At 53.7% G+C, this 20,993-nt stretch overlaps 1 protein-coding gene across 2 annotated transcripts; it reads right to left on the bottom strand.

Moving 5' to 3' along the window:
- Nucleotides 1–725: 725 nt before the first annotated feature.
- Nucleotides 726–14,519, bottom strand: LOC136572328 (rho-related BTB domain-containing protein 2-like). Of its 2 annotated transcripts, XR_010785788.1 has the most exons (11): nucleotides 14,390–14,519; nucleotides 12,280–12,481; nucleotides 12,107–12,210; nucleotides 10,883–11,068; nucleotides 9,852–10,798; nucleotides 8,101–8,219; nucleotides 6,401–6,551; nucleotides 5,848–5,936; nucleotides 4,787–4,892; nucleotides 1,186–4,690; nucleotides 726–1,006 (listed from the first exon to the last, which is right to left on the bottom strand). XR_010785788.1 is itself a non-coding variant. In XM_066572817.1 (10 exons), exons 1-10 carry the CDS (start codon nucleotides 14,485–14,487, stop codon nucleotides 4,506–4,508), a joined length of 2,187 nt encoding a protein of 728 aa, XP_066428914.1. In that variant the 5' UTR covers nucleotides 14,488–14,519; the 3' UTR covers nucleotides 726–4,505. The 2 variants fall into 2 exon arrangements, 1 of the variants encoding a protein (XP_066428914.1); XM_066572817.1 differs by having other exon boundaries at nucleotides 726–4,690.
- Nucleotides 14,520–20,993: the final 6,474 nt, after the last annotated feature.

The raw sequence follows: 20,993 nt of genomic DNA, 5'->3' as shown, positions 1-20,993 counted from the left end.
CTATGTACGAGAATATAACTACTATAATACTGCTCCTATGTACAAGAATATAACTACTATAATACTGCCCCCTATGTACAAGAATATAACTACTATAACACTGCCCCCTATGTACGAGAATATAACTACTATAATACTGCCCCCTATGTACGAGAATACAACTGCTATAACACTGCGCCCTATGTACGAGAATACAACTACAATAATACTGCCCCCTATGTACAAGAATATAACTACTATAATACTGCTCCTATGTACAAGAATATAGCTACTATAATACTGCCCCCTATGTACAAGAATATAACTACTATAATACTGCCTCCTATGTACAAGAATATAACTGCTATAACACTGCCCCCTATGTACGAGAATATAACTGCTATAACACTGCCCCCTATGTACGAGAATATAACTGCTATAACACTGCCCCCTATGTACGAGAATATAACTGCTATAACACTGCCCCCTATGTACGAGAATATAACTACTATAATACTGCCCCCTATGTACGAGAATACAACTACTATAACACTGCCTCCTATGTACAAGACTATAACTACTATAATACTGCCCCCTATGTACAAGAATATAGCTACTATAATACTGCCCCCTATGTACAAGTCCCATTATACCGCCTGTATGGTGAAGTCTTCCTGTCGGACAGGCCTTGGGTGTGCGGTAGGTTCTGTCTGCAGTAGGACGCCCCATGAATTGCGCACGGCCTATTTGGATAACCATAGAAAAGTTTATTAGTGTGCGGGCAGCTGAGAGCCTCCTCATTGGTTACTATCCGGCATGTAGAAAGGTTGCATCAATAAAAAACAAAACATTACAAACAGCCCTTGTTTAAGGAAAAATCAGTCCTCCAACCCCCCGAGCTCCACCGCTCTCCACCAGCATTAAGGTGAGAGTAATCACATCCGGCAGCCATGCTCATTCCCACAATGCACTGCAACCACATGCAGCATGCTACGGGTCTACCCCTCCAGAAACCTGCACATCCAGCCTCCCACCATGAGCTTCTGCTGTGCACAATGCCTATGGAGCGGGCACTGCACCCGTTAGCCGCACATGCTGATACTCCAGGGGGTACCACCAGTCCACTGGGCTCAGGGCACAAAGCCCACAGACATCGACCCTCTACACAATCTGCAGTTCACAACACACAGCAATTACACAATGGGCCATACCCCCTCGCAGTCTGATTATAAGACAATCATACCCTCTTCATCCTGAAGGGCAGGAACTCCCATTCCATGCCAGTGTGATGGCAGGCATGGATCTAGTCAGTCCAAGCACTGCAATACTGCATCACGTCATTCACAGACTGCTCTTGGAGAGCACCGCACAAGTGTAGGACCGTCCTCCAAGTAACGTGATGTCACACTTCAGTCAGATGAAACGCGTGGAGTTATGCCCATCCATCGAATATGAGGCAGAGGAATACTATGGAAAAGAACCTTCAGACCAACTTGGAAGGCACAGAGCCATCCCATCCCAGAAAATCCAAGTAGGCCAGTTATGAAAACAAGGACAGGAGAACAGTTAAGCAATTTCTCATAGCTGCCAATCAGGTCACCGATTGCAGATGCTCACTTTTTCATCTCCATCAAGTCCAGACCACCATGACAACTTTTCCCGAAGACTGCAAAGTTTTGCTGCCAGTACATCTTTGGCTCCTCACTTTTACAATACCCAACCAAGAAGAAGGAAGACTGGTGTCTTCACTAGCACCAGGCATCCGAGGCACGTCTTGGTGCCCTGTGAAAGTGCCTCTTGCAACTGTATTATGTAGACACAGCTTAAAAAAAGCCCAGGGTATTATTACTATGTGCAGTTCAAAAGAGGTGTGTCATTACTGTGTAGGGCACTAAAGGGTCACTATACCTACCTGGGGCACTATGGATGACAAGTTTTATAAAGTTCTGATCGGTATTAAGGGGAGGAGCCAAAGATGTATATGCAGCAAAATGCTACAGTCTTCAGTTGTCATGGTGGTCTGGGCCAGATGGCAATGGAAAACAAGTGAGCAGCTGCAATCAGAAAAGATGTCTATGATCACTGCATATAACGCTACTATAATGACATGGTGTGCAGAGAATGTGTAGTACTGGTATCTGCCACTGTGGTGCTAATATTGGTCTTTGCACAGTCACTGTAAGGTAATATTATTGCGTCACTATGTGGCGGTAATGTTTGGCTCTTGCATAGTCATCATTGGTCTTAGCAGAATGTTTTCTTTATCCCGCCACTATGGAGTGGTAATGGTGTGGTGGGATTACTTCGAGCTCTAGCCTTTCTATCTGGTAGTGTTTGGTGACTGTATTATATAGCGGTATATCATCATATACAACGGTCTTAAGATGAAGCCTGATTGGCTGCTCTACATTTTTTCTTGCACTGTGGCTCCTTGGATCATACCATTACAACTACCATGATGGACTAGATCACTTCAAGCAGTCAGATAGGGCTACCCAAAGCAAGCACAGGAGATGAAGCCTACCATTGCCCACTAACCTCATGCAAAGAACGGGCAGGGCTTAAGGGGTCATATGAGATTAGAAAACACAGCCACTAGGTCCATAGGCTAGATTACAGTTGCTGTACCCAACACAGCACAGAGACGAGTGGCCATGATTTTGCAGTCTCATATAATCCCTTGAAGAAGGACCACATTGTCCCACCCAGCATAAATCTAGGGGGCACGTGGCACCCAGTGCATACCAACAGGTACAAGTAGTGGCATGTGAGATTGGTGGAGCCTGAGGGGTTGGCAGAGTCCTACAGTGACGGGAGACCATTGTCCACTTCCCATCGGATCGGTAAAGGCACAGAGGTCATGAAGCAGGTTTTTTTTTTTTGCAGGACAAGGTTTGTGCTGTAAACAAGTGAAAAAAGTCATGAAGGAGGAGCCCGTTTACGTGGCCCGCCTCCAGGACTGGGAAAAGGAACGTGGCTGCTGTTTTGGCATCTTGGGTGAAGGACTGAGGCGGTTAGCACAAAAAGTCCAAACAACAATAATAGAAAAAAAAGCGTCAATTCCCTTCCGTGCTGGGAAGTCAGGCTTCTGGTGAGAGGTGTAGTTCTGAGAGTGAAGCATCCCGTACGGAGGATGGAGGTCACAGGAATGGGAGTGAAGGCCAAAGCAACTTCTGAAGAACATCCCTTGTAGAGAGCAAAGGTGGGAAAGGAAAACAATGTCTCAACCGTGCGTCTGACATTCACTGCATGCTACAACGTCACCAGAGTCAAGCGTCCACCGGCAATGGTGTCAGCACTCCCATCGTGCGCCAGTCCCCTTCATGCTATAAGACTGGACCATCCAGAAAGGTACGCGGTGTTAACCCGTCAGAGCCCTGGAGAGAAGAGCACCGGGTGGAGGCCATCGCCGATTACAATCTAGTCACTCATCAAATCACCAAACTGTCGATTAAAGAGTCAACATGGAATCACAGCACACGCGCTCCCGGCGGTAAGGCAGAACCAGGAGGATGTAAACATGGTGTTCCTGCTGTCGCCCGTCGAAAAGACAAGAACTCAATACTGATACAAGACCCGCGACCGTCTCAAGGAGCCCACCAAACACTGATAGGCTACAACTGGCGGCTTCCCCGATCGGACATCGTTCTCCGCATCGCAGTCGTTAATCTGCATCACTCTAGAACTCCAGTAATCACATTATAATAGGATATTTCAGAAGAGCTGAAACAAAAATGGCTCCACAGCAGCCGCACGCGGTAGCCCCCCATCACACTAACATACAGCGATACCACCCGCAATGGACCACCTCGTTGAGAGCCAAGTGGGAAGTCGTGTCATGTGCTCGTGGGGTTGGTGCCGCATAACATGAAATGCAAGACCAGGAAACCAGAGTCAATACTGAAATCTCACCGTAGAAAGGGCCACGTCTAACGCCAAGCAAGAAACTACTCTCCTCGAAGCCCCCGCTAATGCCAGTGACGCACTACGCCGATCGTACAAGGAGGATTCGTGAAATGGAGCAAAACCCTGAAGTGCATGCACATGCATGTCACCACTACACGCATGCATGTAATGGGGGGGGGGGGGGGGCGATCCACGCTGAAGAAACACGTGTAACAACGTAGACAAGCCCTATCGCGTTACAGACGTCATATGTGCCATGTCACTCGAGGACCGAGCAGGGAGAGGGGCCCCTCATAATGGCCAGTAGCCCTACACCCGTTGGCCTCGCCCGCCCCTTCTAACATTCCCAGCAAATACTGACTTCTGGTGGAACACCAAGGATCGCCCGCCGCAGGCTAGGAGACCATCTACAATATTTGGCTGGATGCTCAGTGGTCTTGGTTTTACTTGTGGTATCTCCAGCTGTTGGCAGATGCCAAGTGGTTTATCGTTGCCAGTGGCTGGCGCGGGCCGTGTAATGTAGTGCAACAACGTAGAAAAAGAGGTTCCGCAGAACAGAGCATCCAACGGGCTGGAGGTCATCAGGAACACGCTCCTCCAAGGCACAAGAGTCATCGGCCTCAGGACACAGACGATGAGGAAGGCGAGGACGACGGGCGCCAGAAACACCACTTGCTCTTGCTGTGCTGCTTGCGAATCATCTCCTCTTCGCGCTCGCGCTCCTTCTTGCAGCGCAGGTAGCGGTCTTCCTCCTTCAGATACCACACCGGCGGCCAACGACAACGCTCAAAGTGGCTCTTGTTATCTGGAGGACAGAAGAGAGATCACCTTGTAGCGGGAAGGCTCTGTGCTAGCGCCCCGCGGTCTCTCTATACCGCCCTCCCCTATACTTGCGGCGCACCTGACGACATGTACTTCATCTCCCGCGGAAACTTCCGGCACACGGCGTTGTAGTTGGTGCAGATGTAGTGGAGGCACCAGGCAGTCAGCTGCGTGGCATTGTGGAACTAGGAAAAAAAAGAAGAGGATGTGGCACCCATCAGTCACCCGGGCAGGGCGCCAACTGCTGGCAGATCCTTGTTAACCCCTCAAAGCAGGCCTTAAGCGCCCAATGACACCACCCTTTTTTTTTTTCTCTACAGTTTCTCCTCCCAATTTTCACAACCTGCTCTTATGTCCTCATGGATTTAGCGGTCGGGGTTTCTGGGGGCGGCTTGTATTATTGGGTGCTGCCATTTGATGAACCCCATAAATGTACCAATAACCGCCCCAGGTTTTCTGCTGCCCGAATCCCTTTATCTTTCAGTTGACGCAGTTGGGTGCGGACTGGTTTTTCGCGGGACGTCCCGTAGTTTTTGTTGGAGTATATATGGCTTTTTATTAACATTTTTCTTGCAGACGGGTGACCAAAGAGCGGGCACAATGCTGGCGCTGAGTATTTTTTCTACGACGTTCGCCCTGCAGGATGTGATTGACCGTTTCATAGGCTGCAGGGATGGCAAATCTGGTTGGGTTATTACAGATATTAATAAAAGACTTTCTAAACCCCTTTTTCCTCTTTTCTTCGTCCCCATGAGGGACTTGAACTTGCGATTGTTTGATTGCCCATAGAACAGAATATACTACTACAGTATTGCATCTTATCGCTTTCTGACAGGCAGCCAGCCATGAGGGCCTTCCTAAGGGCACGGCCCCCGAACGGCACCTTGTAAGCTCATCGGGCCGTAATCAGTCCTCAGACCGATTGTACTAGTGCGGGTGGCTGTCAGCTGTCGAAGACCGCCAGCACCGGCTGTATATGGAGCGGGAGCAAACCACCCCCCACCCCCTCCCCCCACTCTATACAAACCCCACGCTCTCATGACATAAATATACATCCTGCACCGTGAAGGGGTTAACGAAGTCAGACCATTCCAGGTCCATCGAACAGCACCGCCCGATCCCTCCTCGCAGGCGGCTCACCTGTGCTATGTCCAGGTACAGGAGAACTTGCCCATCTACATCGGCTCCTTGCACGTAGGAGGCCAGGAGCTCGTCCACAGCGTGTTGTTCTAGAACAGGAACACAGACACGTTACATACAACACGGACTCTGCAGAGACATCAGGACTACCTGCTCCTCGCCAGCACATTCTAACCAGGGGCCACACAGCCAAGTATCAGAGCGGTCGCTGGAAGCTTTGTATTGATCCCGATGGCACATTCTAGAGGTCACATTGATAATCTATAGAGGACGGGGAGCGCAGCGCGTCACTCACACGTCAAGGACACGGCCTGCAGAGGAAGCACAAGAGCCCGGGGCAGATGGCGCTCCGCTAGTATTGGGAGCTGCCGTCCAGCATCAGTGCACACATTAACGGCACGCTACACGCTACCTGCAGTAGTGTCATACAGCTTCCATGCACACCAGCCTAAGCCATACCACACGTCAGCTACCGCTTCCACAATAAAGTGCAATCTCGATGTTCGTGGCCTGTCCCAGTGCGTTAGTATGTGAACCCCCCTGGTGTGCTCACCAGTCAGAGCCTGCAGGTGCGGAAGACACAGCCGGTTACTCAAGATGAGGAGCTCCATGCAGTCCAGCTCAGGTCTTGGCGAGAAGTGACCCAGATACAGATACTCCAGAACTGCCCGCAGGCAGGAGGAGGACGTGCCGGGCAGAGAGACCTGCGAGACAAGGAACGGCCAGGATTAGGTCATGGTGGACAGCACTCCGTAAGTGAGACCCAACCTCTAGACTCAAAGGCAAGCTACTGCAAAAGGCCCAGCAGCACCCTCCACATAATGTTAGCCCTAGGCGGTGCGTAGGGCATCAGCAGAGTACTGATGGGCTCCCAGCTGCAGCCCAACATCAGCAAGGCCATGGACAACCACAAAAAGGTGGGACGCTGTCCTTCAGAAATTGATGTCAGCCACATCTCACAAACGTTGGGACAACTAACAAAAGGCTGGAAAAGTGGTAGAAGGAAATTAACCCTCCGGCCGGGTGTCATTAAGTCACATGACTGTATAAAAAGAGCTGTTAGAGGGGCCGAGTCTCTCAGAAGTAAAAGATGATCAAAAGTTCACCAATTTGTGAGAAACCGCGTCTAAAATTGTGGAACAATTTCAGAAAAGTGTTCTTCGATGTCACATCTTTAAGACTTTGAATATCCCCCATCTACAGCTCATATCATCCAGAGAGTCTGGAGACCTTCATGAGCACAAGGGACAAGGCTGACGGTCAGCACTGGATGCTGGAGATCTACCGGCCCTCAGGGGCCGCTGCATTATATACTACAGGCATGATTCTGTACTGTACGCAGTTCACAAACAAGTTAGAGCCGCATCATGCAGAGAAGCCAAATATCACCACAATGCAGAAGCAGATACAGGAGTCCTGGAGATAAAAATAATGTACAAAAAGGGGGAAGAAAAAGTAAGAACGCCCTTTGTTCGCTCTCATTAGCATAAAAAATTAAAATCCCACATATTTGGTCCAGTCGTATCCGTAACGAGGCGTACAATAGGTTTAACACGCTTTTTATCTTGCATGGCAAAAAGCATGAAGGAAAAAAAAAATTAAAAAAAACAACACCTAAAAAGCTAAGGCAAAAATGCTAGTTTTCAGCATTTGGCCTCCCAAAAAGACGCAATAAGGGCTCATTCCGACGTGCGTACATCGGTCGGGTTTTCACGCCCGGACAATATATGCTGTCGTCCTCTGCAGGGGAAGGAAGCGGGCCGGGAGTAGTGCAGTGAGCCCCTTCTCCGCCCTTCGCCACTATTTGCAATGGGAGGGGCGGGAGCTCAGGGCGCTACTCCCGGCCCGCTTCCTTCCCCTGCAGAGAGGGACAACATATATCGGGCGGGCGTGAAAACCCACTATGGCAGAATTCATGCATTTTCTCTCCCTGCAATCATAAAAAAAAATATATACATTTTTTTTACAATATAGCCCATGTACCCAAAAGTGGCACCAGTTTGCCACGCAAAAAGCCCTCATGCGGCCGCATCGACGGAAAAACAAAAAAGGACGGTTGAACATGCTGCAAAGAGAAGATGATGGCCGATGTGAAGAGTACTATCCCGTGCGGGAAGCAGCCCCCATATGTAGGCTCACCGCACAGCCGGGAGCTGCACTAAGACATGAATGATGGGTTCTGGCCCTTGGCGCGGTGGCACACATCACAAGACCCCCCATGCACACACATCCCCCCACAGTAGCTGACATTACCCCTCGGGTGAAGCTCTCCCGGAACGAGCCCCGGAACATGGCCACCATCCAGTCACAGTTTGCAATCAGAAGCGGCTTGTGGGCCGGCACGGGGCCGTCGTCCACTGTAAACACCACGTCTGTGGGGGGCACAGAATGCAGTTTAGCAGAAGGCAGACAAGACGGCTAAAGCTACAAGCAGTGTGGGCAATACCCCCGCCCCCCGAGATCCCGCACCCACAATAGCCTACATGTCTGCTGCAGATGACAGACCCCCACCTACAGGCTATCCAGCCCTCTCAGCCTTGGACTCGGAGGGTAGCCACCTTCCAATAGGGGGCAGTGGAGGATTATCCCATCACTCATTTGCATAGCTTTTGCATGGCCTAGAAGACTCCCTACAGCCCCGTGATCTCCACAAGGAGAAGCGTTACCAAACTCACCAAGGTCCTGCAGATGGAAAGCCAACAAGGGAGGGACTAGACTGGTTCTGGGCCCTCACCCTGCTTCAGGAGCGGAGCGGGTGCCTTATCCAGGGCGGTCCAGCGTGTTCGGACCTCGCCAAGAGGGCTAGATGACGTCTTATAACCAACCCTCCAGTCCCGAGATTGAAGAGGTCATATCACCTGCCGTTGGTCTGCACGAATCTGACGCTTCCAGGTGGCCACTCCAGTCTACCTACCTACACACTGTGCACCAGTAGGCCAAGGCACTGTGCTCTGTTCTCCGACTGGCCAACCCCAATCAGAGAGCAGGTGTAGTGCACTGGTCGTCTGCCGGGAAGGCTATGGTTTCTCCTTAGGGAGAGTACCTAGACGGTGTGAAGAGACTATAGGGAGATGGAGCAATACCTCTGCAGCACCACCTAGTGGAAGGCAGCATTCCTACAGCCCATGTCAGCCCTTTTAAGAAGCTTTATAACAAAAACTGGGAATATGAGCCAAAGCCAGAGTTGTGTGCAGCAGGAAGAGGTCACCGTGTGCCGGCAGAGCGTTTGGGGTTTCTTGCCCCTCATCCGTGCAGGAGGTTGCCAGCTTGGCTAGATGAGAGGCCTGTGGTGTAGAGGCGTTGTGCCATCTTCGCAGGAGCGTTGGTAGTCTAATACACTACTATTGCATAGAATATTGTGGCAGCCATCTTGGACAAGTAAAAAAAAAGTGTGTGTGTGTGTTTTTGGGTCAAAAAATTGGTATATCCGTTGTACATTGGCGCAGAGGATGTAATAGAACACCCCCTCCAGTCCCTAAACAAAACTTTAGCTGGAGAAGTAAAACACACCAGTTGGGGGCGCAACCCGTCTAGTCAGAAAAGGTTACAACGAGGGAATCACCCGCTTTATCCTTAGCAATTTTTCCAACAGTCAGACTTCACGCGTTTCGGGGGCGCAGCGCGAGCGATTCCCTTACAGTGCAGCGACAGACTCCATACCGACGCGTTTCTGAGGAGGGGGCTGCATCCCCAAATGGGTTTTAAAAAACTAAAATATAGCAATTTAAAAAAAATAAAAAATATGGAGAAACTGGGTGATCCCCTTGTAACATTTTTTGACTAGAAGTGTTGCACCCCCAAACACGTGTTCTACTTCTCCTCCAGCTAAACTGCCCCGTTGACTGCCTCTTCTCATCTTTGGATTCCCTAAACAAAGGGTTGTCCTTGGACTGGAGAGTCTGGGAAGACACATACGTGACCGAGTCCCCCCGGGTCAACAGAAGGACGTCCTAGCCTACACTCGCCAGGTGGACCGCTGGGACTACCCAGAAGTTAGTCCGTACCAGAGAAGAGCCCGCGGTTCAGACACTCCCGGATCCGGTTGGCTCTCCTCACATGAAAGGCTTTAGTGATCTCCTGATTCATGAAGCCCTCTTTGTTCAGCAGGTTGGAGACCATCATACGAAGGTCGAAGACCTCTAAGGCCTCGGCGATGGTGGCGATCTGCATGAGGTCGGCCCTGCTCTGGTTTAGGTGTCCGGTATACAAGTACTCCAGCACGGCCCTGAGTGGCTGCTCCTGGATGAGCGCATCCATCTGGACGGCCAGCATCGGCCTCTGACGTTGTGTAAGGGGATCTTCTATTAGGTCTATCTGTAGGCTGACAAAGCCTCTTCCCCAGTCTGATAACTTCCTGCCCCAACCGAGAGGGCTGTTCCCCCCACCATCCTCCCCCCCCATGCCATAAGTCCTGACAGGAAGCGGCGGGTCATTTAAGGCTTCACGTTTCCCATCCAGGCTCCTGCTCCAGACAGGGTCAGGCAGCCCGGCACTCCATTGTGTCGGCTTATCCCCATTCATCTCCCCAGGCAACAATTCCAAAGTGAAGAGGTCATAAAATTTGGAACAGGCAGTGGCCAAGTAGACCTTATGGGCAAAGATCTTCTGTCCACTCAGCAGCTGGAAGACCACGTCAGCACAAAGTGGGGTGCAGAAGAGTTCAGCGGGGCCTTGGCCATTGCATTGTGGAGGATCAGGGAGGTGTATGATGGGTGGAGGTGGCTTAGGAGGTAGAAACGGGGCTTGGAGTAACGGACGTTGAACTTTCTTGAGATGAGACTTCCAAAACTGCAGGTGTCTCCTGGAAATGAGGGCCGCCCGGATGGCATTGTCAAAGACGTCCTTCACACCAAACTGCGCCACCACGCTTGTCTCATAGTAGGGGATGCCTAGTTCCTTGGCCACCTCATGCCCGGTCTCTGGGGACAAGATGTCGGTCGGCTTTATAGGTCTAAGGGGGAAAAAAAAAGCATCAGTATTAAGATTTGGTCCACGGGCTGCACAATCTACAGTCAGCGGCTTCCAATGGACTCACTTGGCCAGAGGGCGGCGTGCGCGGTTCACAGCATCCAGGTCAGCATATCGCAGGTCCAGCTGACACCCCACCAGCACCACAGGAGTTCGGGGGCAGAAGTGCTTGATTTCCGGCAGCCACATGCTCTTGACATGACGCAGAGAATGAGGGTTAGCCAAAGAGAAGCAGAGCACCACCACGTCCGACCTGGAGGAGAAGACAATCCAAGCATCAAGGGAAGACCCAACACCGAGACCACTTCCGAGGCCGATGTGCAGAGACCACCACCAAGACGCAGGTACCTACATGTCTCTACCAACCCACCCCACTCACACAGATGCACCTACACCTACCCGTACGTGCCACAGGTGTCCATATACCCCTAGTCACATGCATCAATAGACATGTACCATTAGCCCTAGTAGACAAGATGGCAGAGAATCATGGATGGTGGAAGCGCCCAGTATTGTATCACCGCACAGAGACTTGCATGAAGAGGGCATGATCCAAGTCAGGGCAAGACAGAAGAAGCCGCAGTGTCCTGCACACACTGCAAGGGCCAGAACAGGACGGGGGGCTACGGGGTACCATGGAGGAAGGAGGAGCGGCCGTGAACACGGATGTGGTCAGAGGAGCGCGTGACACCCGAACTCCACCCCTTAGCAAGGGAGTGACACCCCCTTACCAACCCTCCCCAGCGCAGGACGTGACACTCGAACTCCACCCCTTACCACAAGAGGGAGTGACCCAATGCTGTACTGACCCTCCCCAGCAGAGGGCGTGACACCCGAACTCCACTCATTACCGGACGTGGGAGCGACACCACCTTACCGACCCTCCCCCTCGGAGCACAAGACACCCGAGCTCCACCCCTTACCGAAGGAGGGAGTGACCCACCGCCTTACTAACCCTCCCCAGCGGAGGGCGTGACACCCAACTACTGACCCTCCCTAGAGGAGCATGTTATATGCAGGTCAGTCTCTACAGCGCTTATTGTGGGGGCGACCAGAAAATCTACACACTGCTGCCACCCGCCAGGCAGTGTCACCTAGTCGCTGTCAGAGCGGTCATTACTAGTCAGTGCTAGCAACCATAAGGGGGGGCAAGTACTTTTAATAACCGGACATTTATAAACAAGGGGGTGGAAATACAGGACAACATTTAGGAGGGGTCAGATGGGAAAGGGGGCGCTAGTACCCTGTGGGAGCCATGACCGCACGCCCCGCCCCCACAGATGCCCCTTACCTGCCGTAAGCAAAGCGCCTGTCCTTGTGGTGGTCTCCGAATGTGTCCCAGAGACGCAGGGAAACGCTGACCTCGTCCACCACATCGCGGGAGCGCTCCAGGACCTGCGGGGGCAGTAGAGGGTCACACCGAGGGCATCACACAACCTACCACCACCACCCACTGCCACCTACCTCCTGGCACACCCTGTACTGGTCAATGGCCCACACAGTGGGGACGTGGGTGGCGAGCAGCTGGTACTGGGTAAGCGTGGCATTGCAGGCTCGGGCACAGATGAGGCGGGTCTTCCCCACGGCGTTGTCTCCCACCACCACACATTTAATGGTTTCCACATTGGGCCGCTCATAATCCAGGTCAGTATCCATTAAGATGTGTCTGTGGAGAGAAAAGGGGGGGGGGGGGGGGTCACACCTGTACCCAGAGGGGGACCCCAATATACAGAACAGGTGGGAGAGAGGAGGGGGGGGGGGCAACATACAGAACAGGTGGGAGAGAGGAGGGGGGGGGTCACACCTGTACCCAGAGGGGGACCCCAATATACAGAACAGGTGGGAGAGAGGAGGGGGGGGGCCCCAACATACAGAACAGGTGGGAGAGAGGAGGGGGGGGGGTCACACCTGTACCCAGAGGGGGACCCCAATATACAGAACAGGTGGGAGAGAGGAGGGGGGGGGGGTGACACCTGTACCCAGAGGGGGACCCCAATATACAGAACAGGTGGGAGAGAGGAGGGGGGGGGGCCCAACATACAGAACAGGTGGGAGAGAGGAGGGTGACACCTGTACCCAGAGGGGGGACCCCAATATACAGAACAGGTGGGAGAGAGGTCACACCTGTACCCAGAGGGGGGACCCCAATATACAGAACAGGTGGGAGAGAGGAGGGGGGGGGGTGACACCTGTACCCAGAGGGGGGGGACCCCAACATACAGAACAGGTGGGAGAGAGGGGGGGGGGGCGACACCTGTACCCAGAGGGGGGGACCCCAATATACAGAACAGGTGGGAGAGAGGAGGGGGGGGGACCCCAATATACAGAACAGGTGGGAGAGAGGAGGGGGGGGGGGGTAACACCTGTACCCAGAGGGGGGGGGCCCAATATACAGAACACGTGGTGGGGGAGAGGAGGGGGGGGGTAACACCTGTACCCAGAGGGGGGACCCCAATATACAAAACAGGTAGGGGTCAAACCTGTACCGGGGAAACCGCAATATACAGAACGGGTGCGGGGGGGAGGGTCAAACCTGTACCAAGGGGGGGGGGGGGGGGAATAACACCTGCACACAGAGAGGGGGGGTCCCCAATATACAGAACAGGTGGGGGGGACCCCAATATACAGAACAGGTGCGGAGGGAGGGTCAAACCTGTACCAAGGGGGGGGGGGTCCCCAATATACAGAACAGGTGGGGGGGACCCCAATATACAGAGCGGGGGTGGGATCACACCTGTACCCAGAAGGGAGGACCCCAATATACAGAACAGGTGGTGGTAGGGGAGGTCACCTGTACCCAGAGGGGAGGACCCCAATATACAGAACAGGTGAGGAGGGGGGGGGGGGGCACAATATACAGAGCGGGGGTGGGATCACACCTGTACCCAGAAGGGAGGCCCCCAATATACGGAACAGGTGGGGGGCCCCCAATTTACAGAACAGGTGGTGAGGGGGGCACACCTGTACCCAGAGGTGGGGCCCCAATATATAGAACAGGGTGGGGCCCAATATACAGAACGGGGGTGGGGTCACCTGTACCCAGAGGGGCAGACCCTAATATACAGAAGAGGTAGGGGGACCCCCCATACACAAAACAGGTGGGGGGACCCCAAAATACTGAACATGTAGGGGGGGGGTACACCTGTACCCAGAAGGGAGGACCCTGATATACAGAACAGGTGAGGGGGGGACCCCAATATACAGAACAGGGTGGGGTCAGACCTGTACCCAGAGAGGCAGACCCCCATACACAACAGGTGGGGGACCCTGATATACAGAGCAGGTAGGGGGACCCCCATGCATGCCAATATACAGAAAAAGTGTGTGTGTGAGGGGGGGCGACCAATATACAAGTACCGATACAGCCGGGGTCTACGCTCTACCGGGGAGATTATTAACCGGCGGGTAGATACAGGGGGCTGTGGGGGGGGGGGCTGTATCGCGCTCTGCACCGGGTCGGTACATATAGGACAGGATATATACGGTGCTGCCTGGCTCCGCCCCCCGGACGCTACACTCTCCCCGGACTGCAGGGGGCTCCGCGCACACATCGCAGTCGGTGTGCCACCCGTACCGGTGCAGTGTCCTCCCCCGGGGGGGGGCGCTCGTCTCTTCCGCCGCCTTCCTGACCGGCTGCTCGCTCTCATCGTCCCCGGGCTCCGTGTGTAGCATTCAGCAGCCGCAGCCCCGCTAACATCAGCGGCCAACCAATTACAGCGCCGTATCCACGCAGAACACACCTTCCGCCAATCACAAGACGACCAGCTGACTACCGCCCCGCCTACCAGCAGCCAGTACGCCCTTTAACCAATAATAAGGCGGAGAGTATAGTCCGGAGCTCCGCCTCCCGCGTGATTGAAACCAATGGCCGGTTAGTATGCGTTTGACAGGTCGCCCGGGAGTTTCTAAATCCCGCCCCCTGCTGCCACACAATCCGTGGCTTATAAACAAGGCAGGCCCGGCCCCGCCCATCAGAGTGAAAGCGTCACTCCGCGATCAAACACGCCCACTCACGTGACCGCAACGCTTAAAGGGAAAGCACTCGTCTGAGGGACACGTGGCTGTGGGCTCCTTGTAGTGAGGATAGTCGTGTGCGATCTTCTCAGCCGACCACATCGAGAATTAGTGATCGTCTCTCCACAGAGGGCTCTCAGGGGAAATCATGGAGAGACGTTTATAGCCCATAAGGAGGTGATCAGCTGATGGACAGGCGGTTCCCCCCAGTTCATTGGGAGTGCGAGACGAGCGCTGCCCACGACTGTCTGCCGAGGGCCCCGTGCCGCTGCGCTGAGCGCCACCCACTGCCAACGAGGATGTACCTTCGGGTGGGATATGGCGGTATATCCAGTCACAGCTCGCTCCTGCTTGTCGGTCCGTGTAATGTGAATGACCCCCGCACCGCCGCCGTATTGGGAGCTGGACGAGCGGCTGACACTTCACAGCTCTAAACCTCGTCCGCCATGTTGGATTGTTCTCAGGTGTTGCCATTGGCGATAGTCAGCTGAGCCACAACTCTGCATCCCATCCATGGAGGACCGCGAGCTGCACCACCAGCGACACCTGTGCTGCGTCCAGTCGGGGTCTCCATAGATGGGGTGCAGATATCAAGGGAGAGATCCTCATCCGACTCCTCCAAACACCTTTGTGCCCTCCCCTGTCTTCCCCACACCTGGCCTCTCTCTACCCCTCCACTCACCTCTTTTCCCTACATCTGGCTTCTTTCGACCCCTCCACTCCCCTGTTTTCCGCACTCCTGGACTCTTTCTACACCTCCACTCCCCGATTTTCCTGAATCCCGGCCTCTCTCTACCGCACCACTCCCCAGTTTTCCCCACATCTGGCCTCTTTTTACCCCTCCACTCCCATGTTTTCCCCACTCCTGGCCTCTTTCTACTCTACTCCACTCCCCTGTTTTCCCCACTCCTGGCCTCTCTCTACTCCCCTGTTCTCCCCACTCCTGGCCTCTCTACTCCTCCACTCCCCTGTTTTCCCCACTCCCGGCCTCTTTCTACCTCTCCACTCCCATGTTTTCCCCACTCCTGGCCTCTCTTTACCCTTCCACTCCCCTGTTTTCCCCACACCTGGCATCTCTTTACCCCTCCACTCCCATGCTTCCCCCACTACTGGCCTCTCTCTAACCCTGCACTCACCTCTTTTCCCTACATCTGGCCTCTTTCGACCACTTCACTCCTCTGTTTTCCCCATTTCTGGCCTCTCTCTACGCCTCCACTCCCCTGTCCCCCCCCCCTTCCGACTTCTCTCTACCCATCCACTCCCCTGTTTTCCCCATACCTGGCCTCTCTCTACCACTCCAATGTTTTCCCCACTCCTGGCTTCTCTCTACATCTCCACTCCCCTGTTTTCACCACTACCGGCCTCTCTCTACCCCTCCACTCACCTGTATTCCCCACTCCTGGCCTCTTTATCTCTCCACTCCCCTGTTTTACCCAAACCTGGCCTCTTTCTACCCCTTCACTACCCTGTTTTACCCAAACCTGGCCTCTTTCTACCCCTTCACTACCCTGTTTTCCCCACTCCTGGCATCTCTCTATGGCTCCACTCCCCTGTTTTCCGCACTCCTGGACTCTTTCTAGCCCTCCACTTCTCTGTTTTCCCCACTTATGGCCTCTTTCTACACCTCCACTCCCCGATTTTCCTGAATCTCGGCCTCTCTCTCCCCTTTCACTCCCCAGTTTTCCCCACAGCTGGCCTCTTTTTACCCTTCCACATCCCTGTTTTCCCCACTCCTGGCCTTTCTCTATGCCTCCACTCCCCTGTTTTCTGCACACCTGGCTTCTCTCTACCCCTTCACTACCCTGTTTTCCCCACTCCCGGCCTCTCTCTACCCCTCCACTCCCATGTTTTCCCCACTCCAGGCCTCTCTGTTTCCTTTCACTCATCTGTTTTTGCCACTACTGGTCTCTCTACCCCTCAACTCCCCTTTTTCCTCACACCTGGCCTCTTTCTAACTCTCCACTCCTCTGTTTTTCCCACTCTTGGCCTCTCTTTACTCCCCCACTTCCCTGTTTTTCTAACACGTGGCCTCTTTCTACCCCTCCACTCCCCTTCTTTCTCCACACCTGGCCTCTTTCGACACCTCCACTCCCCTGTTTTCCCCGCTTCTGGCCTCTCTCTACATGTCCACTCCCATGTTTTTCCCCCTTCCAGGATCTCTATACAGATGCACTCCCCTGTTTTTCCAACACCTGGTCTCTCTCTACCCCTCCACTTATCTGTATTCCCCAAACCTGACCTCTCTCTACCCCTCCATTTCCCCCTTTTCCCCCACTCCTGGCCTCTCTCAATCTCTCCACTCCCCTGTTTTACCCAAACCTGGCCTCTTTCTACCCCTCCACTCCCCTGTTTTCTGGACTCCTGGCCTCTCTCTACCCCTCCACTCCCCTGTTTTCCTCACACCTGGCCTCTTTCTACCCCTCCACTCCCATGCTTCCCCCACTCCTGTCCTCTCTACCCCTCCACTCCCCTCTTTTCCCCATTCCTGGCCTCTCTCTAACCCTCCATTCCCCTGTTTACCCTACTCTTGTTTTCTCTCTACCCTTCTACCCCCCTGTTTTTCCCACTCCTTGCCTCTCTCTACCTCTCCACTCTCCAGTTTTACCTACTCCTGGCTTTTCTCTACCCCTTTACCCCCCTGTTTTCCCCACTCCTGGCCTCTCTATACCCCTCCAGTCCCATGTTTTCCCCACTCCAGGGCTCTTTCCACTCCACTCCCCTGTTTTCCCTACTCCTGGCCTCTCTCTACTCCTCCACTTCCCTGTGTTTCCCACACCCATCCTCTCTCTACCCCTCCATTCCCCCTGTTTTCCCCAGTCCTGGCCTCTCTACCTCTCCACTACCCTGTTTTCCCCACTCCTGGCATCTCTCTACGGCTTCACTCCCCTGTTTTCCGCACTCTTGGACTCTTTCTAGCCCTCTACTTCTTTGTTTTCCCCACTTATGGCCTCTTTCTACACCTCCACTCCCCGATTTTCCAGAATCCCGGCCTTCTCTACCCCTCCACTCCCCAGTTTCCCCACATCTGGCCTCTTTCTACCCTTCCACATCCCTGTTTTGCCCACTTTTGGTCTCTCTCTACCCCTTCACTCCCCTGTTTTCCCCACTTCTGGTCCCTCTATACCCCTCCAGTCCCATGTTTTACCCACTCCAGGCCTCGTTCTACTCCACTCCCCTGTTTTCCCCGCTCCTGGCCTCTCTCTACTCCTCCACTCCACTGTGTTCCCCACAGCTGTCCTCTCTCTACCCCTCCATTCCCCCTGTTTTCCACAGTCCTTGCCTCTCTCTACCCCTCCACTCCCCTGTTTTCCCCACTCCTGGCCTCTCTGTACCCCTCCACTCCCCTGTTTTCCCAACACCTGGCCTCTTTCTAACCCTCCACTTCTGTCTTTTTCCCACTTCTGGCTTCTATCTTGCCTCCAAACCCCTGTTTTCCCACTCCAGGCCTCTCTCTACCTCTCCACTCCCCTGTTTTCCACACTCCTGGCCTCTCCTTAGCCCTCCACTCCCATGTTTTCTCCATTCCAGGCCTCTCTCTACCCCTCCACTCATCTGTTTTTTCCACTCCTGACCTCTCTCTACCCCTCCACTCCCCTATTTTCCCCAAACCTGGCCACTTTCTAACACTCCACTCCTCTGTTTTCCCCCCTTCTGGCCTCTCTTTACCCCTCCACCTCTCTGTTTTTCCAACACCTGGCCTCTTTCTACCCCTTTCTTCTGGCCTCTCTCTACGCCTCCACTCCCATGTTTTCCCCCTTCCAGCTTCTCTATACCCATCCACTCCCCTGTTTTCCCGACTCCTGGCCTCTCTCTACCACTCCACTCAACTATTTTCCCCACTTTTGCCTTCTCTCTACCCCTCCACTTCCCTCTTTTCACCACTACTGGCCTCTCTCTGCCACTCCACTCATCTGTATTCCCCAAACCTTGCTTCTCTCTACACCTCCATTCCCCTATTTTCCCCACTACTGGCCTCTCTCTACTCCTCCACTACCCTATTTTCCCCACTCATGGCCTCTCTCTTCCCCCCCACTCCCCTGTTTTCCCCCTTCCGACTCCTCTCTACCCCTCCACTCCCCTGTTTTCCCCACTCCTGGCCTCTCTCAACCTCTCAAGTCCCCTGTTTTACCCAAACTTGACCTCTTTCAACCTCTCCACTACCCTGTTTTCCCCACTCCTTGCATCTCTCTACGGCTCCACTCCCATGTTTTCCGCACTCCTGGACTCTTTCTAGCTCTCCACTTCTGTTTTCCCCACTTATGGCCTCTTTCTACCCTTCCACATCCCTGTTTTAACCACTCCTGGCCTTTCTCTACCCCTCCACTCCCTTGTTTTTCCCACTTTTGGTCTCTCTCGACCCCTCCACTCACCTGTTTTCCCCACTCCTGGTCTCTTCCCCTCCACCCCCTGTTTTCCCCACACCTGGCTTCTTTCTACCCCTTCACTCCCCTGTTTTCCCTACTCCTGGCCTCTCTATACCCCTACATGCCCCCGGTTTTCCACAGTCCTGGCCTCTTTCTACCCCTCCACTCCCCTGTTTTCCCTACTCCCAGGCTCGCTACCCCTCCACCCCCCTGTTTTCTCAGCTCCTGGCCTCTTTCTACCCCTCCACTCCCCAGTTTTCCCCACACTTGGCCTCTTTCTACCCCTCCACTCCCGTGCTTCCCCCACTCCTGTCCTCTCTACCCCTCCACTCACCTATTTTCCCCACTTCTGGCCTCTCTCTACCCCTCCACTCCCCTTTTTTCCCCACTCCTGGCCTCTCTCTACCTCTCCACTCCCCTGTTTTAACCAAACCTGGCCTCTTTCTACCCTCCACTTCCCTGTTTTCAGCACTCCTGGCCCCTCTCTACTCTTCTACACCCTGTTTTTCCCACTTCTTGCCTCTCTCTACCTCTCCACCCCCCAGTTTTAACTACTCCTGGCTTCTCTCTACCCCTCCATTCCCATTTTTTCCCCAGTCAAGGCCTCTTTCTACTCCACTCCCCTGTTTTCCGTACTCCTTGCCTCTTTCTACCCCTCCATTCCCCTGTGTTCCCCACACCCGTCCTCTCTCTACCCCTCCATTCCCCCTGTTTTTCCCAGTCCTGGCCTCTCTGTACTCCACCACTCCCCTCTTTTCCCCAGTCCAGGCGTCTTTCTACTCCACTCCCCTGTTTTCCCTACTCCTGACCTCTTTCTACCCCTCCACTCCCCTGTGTTCCCCACAGCTGTCCTCTCTCTACCCCTCCATTCCCCCTGTTTTCCACAGTCCTGGCCTCTCTGTACCCCTCCATTCCCCTCTTTTCCCCACTATTGGCCTCTCTCTACCCCTTCACTCCCCTGTTTTCCCCCCTTCCGGCTTCTCTCTACCTATCTACTCCCCTGTTTTCACCACACCTGGCCTCTCTCTACCGCTCCACTCCCCGGTTTTCCCCACACCTGGCCTCCTTTGACCCCTCCACTCCCGTTTTCCCCACCCCTGGCCTCTCTCTAAGCCTCCACTCCTCTGTTTCCACCCCCTTCCGGCTTCTCTCTGCCCATCCACTCTCCTGTTTTCCCCATACCTGGGGTCTCTCAACCACTCCACTCCAATGTTTTAACCACTCCTGGCTTCTCTCTACCCCTCTACTCCCCTATTTTCCCCACTCCTCGCCTCTCTCTACCCCTGCACTCCCCTGTTTTCATCACTCCTGGCCTCTCTTTACCCCTCCACTCCCGTTTTCCCCACACCTGGCCTCTTTCTAACTTTCAACTCCTCTGTTTTCCCCACACCTGGCCTCTTTCTAACTTTCAACTCCTCTGTTTTCCCTATTCCTGGCCTCCCTCTACCCCTTCACCCCCCAGTTTTCCCTACTCCTGGCCTCTTTCTACTCCTCCACTCCCCTGTTTTCACCACTCCCAGGCTCGCTATCCCTCCACTCCCCTGTTTTCCCTACTCCTGGCGCCTCTGTACCCCTCTTCTCCCCAGTTTTCCACACTCCTGCCTCTCTCTCCCCCTTCACTTAACTGTTTTCGCCACTCTTGTCCTTTCTCTACCCCTCCACTCACCTCTTTTCCCCACAACTGGCTTCTCTCTACTCCTCCACTCCCATGTTTTCCCCACTCTACTCTCTACCCCTCCACTTATCTGTTTTCGCCACTCCTGGCCTCTCTCTTCCCCTCCACTCCCTTATTTTCCCCAC

Source organism: Eleutherodactylus coqui, chromosome 7 (genome assembly GCF_035609145.1).
Source record: "Eleutherodactylus coqui strain aEleCoq1 chromosome 7, aEleCoq1.hap1, whole genome shotgun sequence".
Classification (NCBI taxonomy): domain Eukaryota; kingdom Metazoa; phylum Chordata; class Amphibia; order Anura; family Eleutherodactylidae; genus Eleutherodactylus; species Eleutherodactylus coqui.
This window is presented reverse-complemented; position numbering and strand designations above follow the sequence as displayed.